Source organism: Octopus sinensis, linkage group LG4, assembly GCF_006345805.1.
Source record: "Octopus sinensis linkage group LG4, ASM634580v1, whole genome shotgun sequence".
Classification (NCBI taxonomy): domain Eukaryota; kingdom Metazoa; phylum Mollusca; class Cephalopoda; order Octopoda; family Octopodidae; genus Octopus; species Octopus sinensis.
Genome location: NC_043000.1, coordinates 69,975,446 through 69,989,763, shown reverse-complemented (window position 1 = coordinate 69,989,763; position 14,318 = coordinate 69,975,446). Strand labels below are relative to the sequence as shown.

The window sequence follows — 14,318 nt, the reverse complement described above, 5'->3', positions numbered from 1 at the left end:
GATGTTCCTAAGATTTTTTTCAGCGTTATTATTCCAAATTTGGTATGAAGGCTTTTTCATCACTCGAGGAAAGTTGTAGGGGTGGTCAAATTTTGGCCTTGCCTATATAGGGGGCTGTAACACCCCCTGTACGACCCTTCAGATTTTTTTCAGTGGTATAATAGTTTCAATATTCATAACGCTATAGTTTCACTTTTATTGTTTCACTTTTATTCTTACTGTCTGTCTATGTGTGTATGTTTCTTCCATGCCCAACCGCTGGATCAATCTGTACTAAATTTAGCTGTCTGGAAAACAACATTGGTTTTGTTTTGTTTTTTTTTTTGCTTTAAAGGTAAACGATTCTGAAACGCTTTTTAACTGTGATAAAGAAACAAGTGGTTTAAAGAAAAAGAAACAGTAAGGCTTGTAAATAACAAAAGGTCTTCATACGGACACACGCTTATAAACTGTAGGATATCTTTCAATTTATACGATAAACTTAATAAATTTTTGAAGTTCAATATTCCCGTGACATAAGTTAGAGATATCGACATGAGTTATTCAAATAATTGTTCGTACCCCCCTATACGACCCTCCCGATATTTTTTATTTGCAGCGGTATAATAGTTTCACTTTTCCTAACACTAAAGTTTCCCTTTTATTCTTACTGTGTGTGTGTTTCCTGTATGCACGGCCAAACCGCTGGATCAATATTTACCAAATTTGTAAATTACGTCGGTTTTGTTTGTTCGCTTCATAAGTAAACCATTCTGAAATGCTTTTTAATTGTGATAATGAAACAAGAGGTTTAGAGAAAAAGAAACAGTAAGGTTTCTAAATAATGAAAGGTCTTCAAACGGACACTTGCCTATACACTGTAGGATATCTTTCAACTTAAACGATAAACTTAAAAAATTTTAAAGTTCAATATTTCCGTGACATAAGTTAGAGATATCAAAATGAGTTGTTCAAATAATTGTTCGTGGAATGGACTTAATAAAATTAGCAACAGTACACTCGATATTTTATATTTAAATCCCATGTAATTATTTCTACTTGGATATTGATCGAATCTACAATCGAATCTACAATTTCCTCCTAGCCATACAGGGCCATACATATATTGTTCTGCACGGCCAAACTGCTGGATCAATTTGTACCAAATTTAGCATAAAGGTTCTTCATTACCCTAGGAAGGTTCTAGGGGTGGGGTGTCACTAAATTTTTAGCCTCTTTTCAAAAGCAGAAATATATTTTACATACCTGTCGTATACGTCGGTTTTGTTTTTTCTCTGTAAAAGGTATACGATTTTGATAGAAACAAACACGATATTAAATAATTCTCCGTCATACGTCTACGACCCCACTTGTTTTTTTTTAAGTAAAGATAAACGCTTTTTAATTGTGATAATAAAACAAGAGGTTTTGTTCTTACTGCCAAAATTAATTTCTCTTGGGAAATATAAGGGTGACGATGTCTTCATTCCACCTATCCCATTAATCCCATCTGACCTCACCTATGAATTTAAACATCTCCAGTTCCCAGTGAAACTAAGTTTTGCTATGTCCATAAACAAATCTCAAGCACAAACTCTCAACGTTGTTGGACTTACCCTTGCTTCTCCTTGTTTCTCTCAAGGGCAAATGTATGTAGGATGTTCGCGAGTTGGAAGTCCCCAAACTCCTTTTCTTTGTACGCCAATTCAAGGACTCACAGAAAACATTGTATATTTAGACATTCTACAAAATTAAACTGTGATTGATTTCAGGATTTGTTTTAATAATCTTGTTTATACTCAGGTCATCTGATAGAATTTTTCAGAAAATATATTTTTCATCAGAATAAATATATTTATTTCTTTTAACATTCATAAAACTTCCGAGCAACGCCGCGTACTTAGGTTAGTACACACACACACACACACACACACACACACACACACACACACACACACACACACACACACACACACACACACACGCATACATACATACATACATACATACATACATACATATATATATAAATGAAAGAATGGAGTCGAACGACGATTTTAACAAAATTCCTTTACTCTCGACACATGTTTCGAAGGCTGCATATTCCTAATTCCGAAGGAATAAAGGGTGCATTATGCCACCATCTCATCAGGAAAGACAAGGAACTTATGTCAGCACCATGAAGAGCAAAAACTTTTAGATCTAAAAGTTTTTGCTCTTCATGGTGCTTGACATAAGTGCTGACATTGTTTCAGTCATTAGAACTTTAGTTGAATGAATCGTCACGAGTACATTTTTCATTTTTTAGGCTAGGTACTTATTCTAGCGTTTTCTTTTGCTGAACCGCTAAGTTACAGGGCTGTAAACACACCAACACCGGCTGTCAAGTGGTGGTGATGAACACACACATACACACACACGAAGTGGTTCTTTCAGTTACCATCCTTTAAATTCACCGACAAGGCCTTGGTCGGCCCGATGTTATAGTAGAGGACACTTGCTTAAGGTGCCACGCAATGGGACTGAACCTGGAAAATGTAGCTGGGAAGCAAGCTTCTTACCACACTCCTGCACCTATATTTATGTATGTATGTATGTATGTATGTATGTATGTATGTATGTATGTATGTATGTATGTATAAAGATAGGTATATGAAGAATTCGTATGTGAAGAAGTAGAAAAGAAAACGTAAAAATACAACTAAGAATGGAAATAGAAAGCGAAAGAATCCAAGACAATGAAAGGAAAGAAAACAGAAAGCGTTTATTCGTGTCAAATATTTTTCTACCTCAGGATCCTAGCCAGATTGATGATTGACGATTAATAAGTTGAAAATGAGATTGACGGCGGACATGTTGCAGATAACAACTTGTGTTTGGAGAGAGAGGGAGAGAGAGAGAGAGAGAGAGAGAGAGAGAGAGAGAGAGAGAGAGAGAGAGAGAGAGAGAGAGAGAGAGAGAGAGAGAGAAAGAGACAAACAACAGAGAATAAGTAGTATGATCGCTTTCATACACAAAAATAGCAATTTCTAAACATGCAAGGTACAATATAGATATATAAAAATTCAAAAATATTCCAGGAGGAATTGGCATCCTTTCTGTCTCGGGAGACAATGGAGTTGCGCATTTTTTTTTTTTTTTTTCTAGGTCTAGTCCGGCTGTTATATTTTATTTCCTGTTACATTTCTTGCTGTGGCTGTGTAGTCCTATCCTGGACAAACACTCCCTCTGGCAGGTACTGCAAATGTAGCGAAGACTGTTCCTGGCTGGTTGTAGTGCCATGGTCTCTTGTTTATGTCTCTTCCTTTCTTTCCATTTTTCCTCTCTCTTTCTGTTACTCCTCTGTATACCCTCTTTTACTGTACGCCGCCATTTTCCACGGTTGCCGGCGACTGCCTCCCAACCGCTAATGTTGATGTTGCAGGCCTTCATATCCCTTTTGCAAACATCCTTGTAACGTAGGATCGGTCTACCCACAGACCTAGTACCCCTAGCAAGCTCTCCGTAGAGTATGTCTTTGGGGATTCTGCCATCTTTCATACGGCTAACATGCCCAAGCCATCTCATACGTCTTTGTGTGAGGAGTGCAAACATGCTTGGTATTCCTGCTTGCCTGAGGACATCTTTGTTGGGGATATGATTCTGCCATTTGATGTGGAGGATTTTTCGGAGGCAGCGCAGGTGAAAGATGTTTAGGCGACGCTCTTGGCGTGTGTATAGCGTCCAGGTCTCGCTTCCATACAGTAGAGTGCTGAGTACACATGCCTGGTAGATCTTCATTTTTGTGGTCTTGGTCAGCTTATTGTTGTCCCAAGCCCGTTTGGAGAGTTGGGCCATCGCAGCAGCTGCCTTGCCAATGCGTATATTGAGCTCAGCGTCAAGGGATAGGTTGTAGGTGACGGTAGAGCCCAGATAGGTAAACTTCTCCACCTCTTGTAATCTGTGGTCTCCAATATGTATGTTTGGGATGTCCGATATAGCCTGGCCCATGATGTTGGTCTTCTTAAGGCTGATAGCTAAGCCAAAGTCGTTACATGCTTGCTCAAAACAGTTAATGAGCCTTTGGAGGGCTTCTTCTGTGTGTGTTACCAGAGCGGCATCATCAGCAAATAACATCTCCTTGATCAGGACGTTTCTGATTTTGGTCTTGGCACGCAGGCGCGAGAGATTGAACAGTTTCCCGTCACTTCTACTGTGCAGAAACACTCCATCATCTGATGTCTGAAAGGCATGTGACAGCAAGAGTGAGAAGAAGATGCCAAACAATGTAGGAGCGAGGACACAGCCTTGCTTTACCCCGTTTTTTATTAGGATGGCGGCTGATGTTGAACCGTTGTGCTGTATGGTGCCTTGCATGTCATCATGGAAAGACTTGATGATCTTCAGCAGCTTTGGTGGACATCCAATTTTTTGGAGCAGGAGGAAGAGGCCTGTTCTGCTTACCGAGTCAAAAGCCTTTGTTAGATCAATGAAGGCCATATATAATGGCATTTTCTGCTCTCTGGACTTCTCCTGAAGTTGGCGTATGGAGAATATCATATCGATAGTTGATCTGCTTCTTCTAAAGCCACACTGCGATTCCGGATAGATTCGAGAAGCAAGTAGTTGTAGCCTGGCCAGGATAACGCGGGCAAAGGTCTTTCCAACAGTGCTTAGAAGGGATATACCACGGTAATTGTTACAATCACCACGGTCACCTTTGTTTTTGTAGAGCGTAATGATGTTGGCATCCCGCATATCCTGAGGGATTGTACCCTCTTCCCAGCGCTGACACAGAAGCTCATGAAGGTGCCGAAGCAGGATGGTGTTTTTGCCGGCTTTGATGATCTCTGAGGGGATGCCGTCTTTCCCCGGAGCCTTATTTCTTGCTAGGGAGTCAACAGCCTTGGTGAGCTCTGCTATAGATGGCGGACTGTCAAGTTCGCACATGACTGGCAAGATCTTGACACTCTCGACTGCAGCCTCAGCCACTGTGGTCTCCCGTGAGTAGAGATCCTGGTAGTGCTCCACCCATCTATCCATTTGCTTGCCTTGATCCCTGATGAGATCTCCAGTAGTTGATTTCAGAGGGGCTGACTTGGTTGCGGATGGGCCGAGGGCCTTCTTCAAACCAGAATACATCCCACGGGTGTCGCTCCTGTCAGCAGCTGACTGGATACTCTGACAGATTTCCTGCCAATACCTATTTGCACAGCATCTGGCTGTCAGTTGGGTTTTATTTCGTGCCTTTCTGAGTTCTTCGAGTGACTTTGTAGAAGAGTCACTCTTGTATTGCACCAGAGCTGCACGCTTTGCTTCGATAACTGGCTCCAGCTCTGAGAGCCCAGCATTGAACCAATCTGGGTTTTGCCTTTCTCTCATGCCGAAAGTATCCAATGATGTCGTATACAAGGCTTCCCTGATATAGTCCCACCTACTTTCAGCAGAGGAGGTTGGGCAGCTACTGAGGGCAACCTTGATAGAAGCAGCAAAACATTGTGTGGGGTCCGAGGTTCTGGCGGTGTTGATGCGTGGTCGGCCCACTTTCTTGGAGCGATGGACTTTTTTAGGGAGAATCCTCACCCTGCTTCTAATTAGTGAGTGGTCTGTGTCACAATTCGCACTGTGGTAACTGCGGGTCAATAGAGTGGAACTCAGAAAGGATCTCCGTGTAATGATGAGATCCAGCTGATGCCAGTGGTGAGATCTTGGATGTCTCCAGGATGCCTTGTGGGATGGCTTGCTGGTAAAGAATGTGTTTGTGATGCATAGGTTGTGGTATGTGCAGAATTCGAGTAGTCTCTGACCATTGTCATTCATGTTGCCAATACCAAAGTGTCCAACACAAATGGGCCACGAATCATGGTCAGATCCCACGCGAGCGTTAAAATCCCCTAGAAGGTAGATATTTTCAGTCGTTGGTATATTTTCTAGGACACAGTTGAGATCTTTGTAGAACTGGTCCTTGGTCTCCTCTGAGCTGTAGAGAGCGGGAGCCTAGATGCTGAGTAGATGTACTGAGCCAGAAGAAGTCGAGAGGCTCAGTGAGAGGATACGCTCAGTGCCTCCCGATGGTGGTTCTATTGAGGAGAGTAGTGAGTTTCTCACTGCAAAGCCAACGCCATGTTGACGAGGTTCTTCTGGATCGCTTCCCTGCCAAAAGAAGGTGAAGTCCTGCTCTTTGAGTCTGCCGTTTGAGGGAAGTCTTGTCTCCTGCAGCCCAGCAATATCTATGTTGAGCCTCTTTATTTCACGGTCAATGATGGCCGTTTTCCTTGTGTCTTCAATACTGAGAAGATCGTCAGATATTCCAGGACACATGGTCTTGACATTCCAGCTTGCCAACTGCAGAACTGGTGTTTTCTTGAATTTTAGTTGCTTGCCTGGTGCAGAGGTTGCAGGCCGCTTTTCGAGTCGTACTCTTAGCTCCAAGCACCCAATGGAACAGGCGGCTTGTGGCGGGTCAGCACCTTATTAACTGGGGGCTGCCCAGCTTGAGGTGGGCAGTAGCTAACCAATAGGACACGGAAGTCCCTCCCACCGGCAGAGGTAACCCGTAGCGTCCATATTTTACGCCAATCTGAATGGACTTATCACTCGTAACTGTTACCTCCCGTGTTGTTTCTGCAGCTTTTTACAGCAGCACTGAAGTGTCCTCTCCAGTTTTGCGCAGGCCTGGGCTATAGATAAGAAAGTCCTGGGTCGCCCAATCGTCAGGTTTCCTCTCTCGACCTTGCTGATGTAGTCCAGTGGAGTGCAGTGCATTACGTTTGGCACCAGCTTGGTTGCAGGAGCTGCCGGAAGAGGAATACGTTAGGGAATTTATAAGGAGGAATACGTTAGGGAATTTATAAGAATCGTAATATCGTAAGAATACGTTCTTACCGCAAAAGATGTTAACTATTATATGAGGCGGGATGGTGGAATGGGCGATACTACGAGGGTGAGGGACAATACTTACTATCTTATAGTTCACTATCCCGAACATCAACTTGTGGGATGAAGAACGTATTCAAAGTTGTTTATTGTTTACGATGCACCATCTGATTGTGCAGCTCAGTATAGGAACTGAGCTCATTGTTATTTTTATATAACGTTCATGATTAGGATCATTATCAACATAACCCTGCAGACTTTCCTCTATAAGTGTCAACCCTTTAGCAATAACTTTTGTTACCAATTTAAGTGGTGTAGATGGAACTTCCGCTGTCTTATTTATATTCTCAGCACTTTCTTTTCCCAGTATCACCTCGTTAAATAAACTTTCTTTCTGGGACGACCCGATCCCATCAACCTCTATGACCCGATCCCATCAACTTTTATGAAATGCTACACCGTTGCAAGTGTTACAATATTTTCCCGAATTTCTGTCCATGCATCTGTATATGCCTATCTCTATACACATACGTATGTATATATGTATGGCTGCGAACGTGTGTGTATTTGCTTGTGTGTACACGTATGGGCATATAATTCTGCATGTATGTGTATATGTGTATGTACAGGTACATGAGCACTGGTATAGGTGTTAGTGTGTCTGCGTGTGTATACATATGTGTGTACACATACATCCCCTTATCCAACATGTCAAACACATCCTCATTATATAGGCTAGTTTCTATCTCATCTCATACATTTTCCACTCTATCTCTCTTTCACGCGATAATATTCTTTTTCAAGGCCTTCAAACTTAAGTCTGATAAATTTTCTATCACAGATGGAACTAGTAACTTCCATTATGCTTTCTTATTTCTTTATTGCCCATGAGAGACTAAACAAAGAGGGGACAAACAAGGACAGACAAAGGGATTAAGTCGATTACATCGACCCCAGTGCGTAAATGGTACTTAATTTATCGACCCCGAAAGGATGAAAGGCAAAGTCGACCTCGGCGGAATTTGAACTCAGAACATAAAGACAGACGAACTACCGCTAAGCATTTCGCCCGGCGTGCTAACGTTTCTGCCAGCTCACCGCCTTCATTATGCTTTGCCAAGGATTTCCCTCGAAACTTTACCCATGGAACTGCTAACTGACATTATATTTTACCTAGGATTTTATTAACCCTTCGATCATGGAAATATCAAGCACATCTATCTTTCACCCTGAACACTCCATGGTTTGTCGAAGAGCGGGTAACTATCAATATCCTTGTAGAGGGCAGAAAGACTAAAGAATAAAAGACAGAGGGAGAGAGAGAGAGAGAGAGAGAGAGAGAGAGAGAGAGAGAGAGAGAGAGAGAGAGAGAGAGAGAGAGAGAGAGAGAGAGAGAGGTACGAAATAATGGAAACACCTAGCATCATAGCATCATAATTTTGAAATATCTATAAAACCGTCAAACGCTTGTTTATTTTTATGTTTTTTGATTTATTATTAGTGTTGCTTAATATGTTTTGTTAACATTGTTATTTCATTCCAGATATCAGAAAAAGGTAATAAAAATTCATTAAAATGACAGATCTATCGGACTTTCAAAGAGCTTAAATTGTTCGTACTCGTACGGTCTCCAAACTGTAGTTTACAGTTTGATCGATATCAAAGTACAGCAATACCACAATTAAATACTATTGTATAATATACTAGGGAAAGGAAATATTATCTTTCCGATTTAGTATGGATGTATGAAGATATTTCACTCAGAATATATTCATTTTTCATGTTGTATTTGTATAATCTGTGGAGGCGCAATAGCCCAGTGGTTAGGGCAGCGAACTCGTGGTTTCGATTCTCAGACCGAGCGTTGTGTGTGTTTATTGAGAGCAAAATCACCTAGAGCTCCACGAGCTTCCGGCAGGGGGGGGTGGCGACCCCTGTTGTACTCTTTCGCCCCAACTTTCTCTCACTCTTTCTTCCTGTTTCTTGAGTAACGCTGCGATGGACTGGCGTCCCGTCCAACTGGGGGGAACACATGCACCATAGAAACCGGGAAACCGGACCCATGAGCCCGGCTAGGCTTGAAAAGGGTGCATAAATAAAAATAAATTTGTATAATCTACAGAAAATACCTCTAGCCAAAGCAGCAGTAGCTATTTGATGCTTAAAAGTTAACATTCCTCATCTCATATTTGTTCAGAATCAGTTTAGCATCCTTAGTAAGTATATTTTATGAAACTACTAGTATATTACTGGATCTAGCAAAACCAAAGTGGCCGAATAGATATATTTTCAAGATGTTTGTTTTTGTTGTCGTAAACCAGGATTTTAATTTTTGCTATTAGCGTCTTACAGAAGAGTGTTTAACGATGACACAGCCAAGAAGTGGAATTAAGCATTTTTCTTATAAAATATATATTGCTCTTGTAAAATAGACAAAAATCAAACAAACATTGTTATTATTAGTTAAAGTTGTTATTTTAGATTTACATTGGCCATGAAGAAGCAAAATTATAATTAAAGGTGTTCGAGTTGTAACAATGTCGTCACGCATTACGCAAAGTGCCTTTCCTTTTCAAGACTGTAGGACGTGATTTCTGGTATAAGGCTGCTATTTTAGCAGATTGAGTGATGAAGTTGGCTCATTAGAGATAACTGAACCGATTGAACTATTATACTTAAAAATAAACCATCAACAAAGAAAAATGAAAAGCAAAGTAACATATGGTGGCATTTGAACCCAAATTTAAAGAAGAAAATTCAAATATTGTCAAAATTTTCAACTATTGAATAAATTTATGTTCAAACGTTTGTTTTTGAATTTGATATTCTAAAATTGTTCCTTAAAATAAAGTTTCTTTTTATTATTTTGAAGATCTGGAAAATGGCTGGACTGGGCTGGATTGTTGCAGCACTTACATCCTTACCAATGTTATTTGTATTTGTACTCGTTGAACGAAATGGACAAAATCGTTGTGAGAATACCTTTCGAAACAAACCAAAATTACACCGTCAGATATTTCTTACTTATGTAGCATTTGTGGTCTTCTTTATACCGTTGATATTGTTAATCCTGTTCTACGCAAGAATATTTCTCAAAATAGCTCAAAAGGCAACAGAGAATCAATCTTGTAACAATGCTACAAACGGAAAACCTGGAAAAGTACATCTACAAAGCACTAAGTCAAGCTCTCTTCCGAAAGCAAAAATCAAGACTTTGAAAATGACGCTTGTTATTGTGTCTATGTATATTATTTGTTGGCTACCTTATTTTACAGCTGAGATGATAATGTCTTATGGAAACCATAAAATTATATCTCCCACTTTATATTCCATTTTAGGTGGTATTGCACCGATTAATTCGGCAGCTAACCCATATATATTCCTCATGTTTAGTGTTAATTATAAAACACTTAATTGTCCAAAATGGAGAAGAGTTACTTATACAAATCCAGATTCTACTAGATCTCATTTCATAAGTTCAAGCCGTATTGAGAAGTCAGATTCTTATAAAGAACAATACGCAAAGGGGTGTCCCACTATCACAGTAGAGATGACAACTTTGGAAAATTAGACAACAATATAATTGTAGCTGTCTTATATCAAACTAGTCACAAATTCCAATATATTTAACAAGTGCGTGTATGTGTATGTGTGCTTGCGTGTGTGTCTGAGTGTGTGAGTATGTATATATGTATGCATATATATATATGTGTGTGTGTATATATATATATATGTGTATGTATGTATGTATATATATATAGAGAGATCGATTTACATCTCCATGCACATTTCACTCATTTACAGATAAAATTTACATGTTCAAATACACTAGGTGTGTCAGAATATATATATATATATATATATATATATATTAATCTTCTCTCTTCGCTCTTTTACGCCATTTGGTCTCAACTCTCCCCCGCTTTTCATCTAACCTCCCCCCGACTCCTACTTCTCTTCAGTCCTTCATCTTTTCACCCCTACTCTCTTTCCCTCCTCTTCCCTTCTTTCCATTTCTTCCCTTTTCTTCTTTCTTCTTCCCTCTTCCCCTTCTTTCTTTCTCTCTTCTCCCTCACTCTCCCCTCCTCTCCATCTCCCTTTCCTACTCCCCCTCCTTCTACTCCTCTCCTTCCTTTTCCTCTCCCTCTCCATCCTCCCCTCTCCCTCACATCTCCTCTCTCCTCTCCCCCTCCTCCACTCCTCTCTCTTCTCTCCCCTATCACTCTCCCCACAAACCCCACACTACCCCAACCACCGGCCGAACCCACACCCCACATGGACTTTCCCCACTCTCGCTCCCCACCTCGCCACAATATCACACCATACTACACTACACCATACGACATTACACATCACATCACAACACACCACCCACAGCACACCGCCCATATACCCATCCCCACATCTTTACACCTACACATACATACATACACATATCATATCACAACACACCACCCACACACCCATCCCCATATCTCCACACGCATACATACATACACACGTCCAGACCACCAGCCCTCTTTCACACGCACATACATACTCTTTTATACACACACGCACCTTCATGTTGGGGCGAAGTCACTTGACCCTGTTATCTCCCCTACTATCCCTCTAGCGTCTAACGTCTGACCTCTGATCTCTGACTTCTGCCTGAAATCAGAACGCCATGTTGGACCATTAGCTCCTACACGCATTTTTTTCTCTCCTCGTTTCTTTTCTGTGTATCTTTCTGTCGAAGAGCGTAAGCTCGAAACGTAAAAGACTTGTTTTATTTCTATTCCTGAGCGCCATACTGAGTGTCTTTTGTTTATTTTCGTAAACCTTCCCGTTATATATATATATTATAAAGTAAGAAAATGGAGAGTCTAAATGGATATAAATTAATTTAATAACATCTTGTTAATTAAGCGTACAATTGTTTCAATTTACCCTCAATACAGATTACAAACCTATAGAATAAAATAAGTTTGCATTTTGAATATTTGGGGTAAAAGATCATCAGTGTCAATGGACATTAAAGAAACTATTAGGTCATCCCATAAGTTCTGTCCGATTTTACCATTTTTAAAATTGAATGAAATTGAATAGTATTTTAGAATGTCTAATGAAATTAAAAATTATTTTTATGCATTTGCGTACATTTAAACTAATTTAATATCATTTTACAGAATAATAGAATTAAAATTTCTTTGATTAAAACCCTTTCTAACATGGAAGTATCCAAAGAGCATTTCAGGCACATAATGCTTTATGAGTACAAAAAAGGAAACTCTGCAGCCGAAGCGACTCGAAACGTACACTCAGTTTATGGGAAAGAATGCTTGAATGAAAGAACTTGCAGAAGATGGTTTGCAAAATTCAGAAGTGGATATTTCAGCCTTGAAGATGAAGATCGAACAGGACGTCCAGTTGAGTTTGATGATAAGCTCCTTGAGGCATTACTTGAAGAAAATCCTGCATTATCAATTGAAGAATTGGAAATAAAGCTTAGTTCAAGCCATACAATTGTTCATCATTATCTTCAACAACTTGGAAAGGTTCCTAAACTTGGAAAATGGGTGCTTCATGAATTGTTCGAACGCAACCGCAATTCCCGAGTTGACATCTGCTCTTCTCTCCATTCTCGCAAACTCATTTCACCCTTTTTGGATAGACTTGTGACTGGTGACGAAAAATGTATCTTCTATCGAAATGTTAAACGTAAACAGTGGCTTGGTAAAAAGGGAAAATACTCAACCACAACCGAGAAGGGAACTTCATGGAAAAAAGGTTCTTCTCTCTATCTGGTGGTATTGCAAAGAAGCAATTCACTTTGAATTGTTACCACTTAATGCAACAATCAATACTCAAGTCTACTGTCAGCAATTAGAGCATTTGAACCAAGCTTTGAAGAAAAAATGACCCGCTTTAGTTAATCGAAAAGGAGTGATGTTTCATCAGGACAATGCGTGATCCCACACTGCAAAGATCACATCACAGAAGCTTGGCAGGAAAAAAATTCTTCATCCACCTTATTCTCCCGACCTTGCTCCTTTAGACTACCATTTGTTTCGTAATTTACAGAATTATTTGGGGGTGGGGAGCATAATTTTCGAAAGCCAGGAGGAGGTCGAAACTGACGTTTCAGAGTTCTTCGCTTTGAAACCAAAAGAGTTTTACATTGATGGGATTAAAAAGCTTATAAATAGATGGAAGGAAGTGATAGATAATCAGGGAAAGTACATTGATGATTAAATTTCAGTTAAATATAACATTTGATCACTTGTTATCTTTATTCAAAATTCGGACAGAACTTATGGGATGACCTGATACGTGATGATTCAATTGAGATTCTGCAACAGTCTGTTGGAGAATTTCAATTGATCAGCATGTAGTTTCCTTAATGTCCATTGGCACTAATGATATTTTACCCCAAATCTTCAAAATGCAAACTTATTTTATTCTATAGGTTTGCAATTTGTATTGAGTGTAAATTGAAACAATTGTAACCTTAATTAACAATATGTTATTAAATTAATTTATATCCATTTAAACTCTCCTGTTTATTATTTTGTAACATTCGATATTTATAATATATCTATATTGAAGAGATATTTTTCAACAATATAAGGTATTAAACCGGTGTAACTTGGATGAAATTATACCTTTAGAACCCTTTAAGAGGTTAATATATTTTCGCAGTGACTCAATATATGTATCTATCGCTCCTTCTGACTCCGTCTCCCTCTTTCTCTCACTCTTTCTCTCTCTATACATATATATGTATATATATACATACATACATACATACATACATACAAACATGCACACACACACACACACACACACACACATACACACACACACACACACACAAACACACACATATGATATATAAAGATAAGATCCAAGGATATAGGTGTAGGAATATAGTAAGCTTCCAGCCCGTAGAAAGTATAAAGCAACTTTCAGGAACAACAGTGGCTTATTGACGTAGAAAGTTATAAATTTTTCCCGTATCGAACTTCGATCGGCTGAAAATTGTTTTATAGCTTATGGTTAGCAGCAGGTGTTGCTGTGTGTGCGAGTAGAAATCCAAAATTAGGGAATGGATTTAATAGAATCAAGGCTACATATGTTTCATAGCCAGCAGATCCTTAGAAGTGGTAATTATCTAGACAAAGGGTAATCTGCTAGCTACTCGTGGCCCGACGGCTGGTTTACCTTTCTTTGGATAATTACAACTGCCGAAGTTCTGGTAGCTATGAAACATATGTAATCTGGATTTTATCTACTCCACTCCCTAAATTTGTATATATATATATATATATATATATATATATATATATATATATATATATATATATATATATATATATATATATATATATATATATATATATATATATATATATATATATATATATATATATATATATATATATAGGCGCAGGAGTGGCTGTGTGGTAAGTAGCTTGCTAACCAACCACATGGTTCCGGGTTCA

The 14,318-nt window shown here is 39.3% G+C and overlaps 1 protein-coding gene across 1 annotated transcript in view; it reads left to right on the top strand.

Moving 5' to 3' along the window:
- Window positions 1-10,657, top strand: part of LOC115210475 (arg8-vasotocin receptor-like) — a 217,912-nt gene extending 207,255 nt beyond the window's left edge. Inside the window, exon 3 of the mRNA XM_029779078.2 lies at window positions 9,707-10,657. Within this exon, the coding sequence (XP_029634938.1) occupies window positions 9,707-10,405 (699 nt within the window). The 3' untranslated portion in view covers window positions 10,406-10,657. The remainder of the gene's footprint in view (window positions 1-9,706) is intronic.
- Window positions 10,658-14,318: the final 3,661 nt, after the last annotated feature.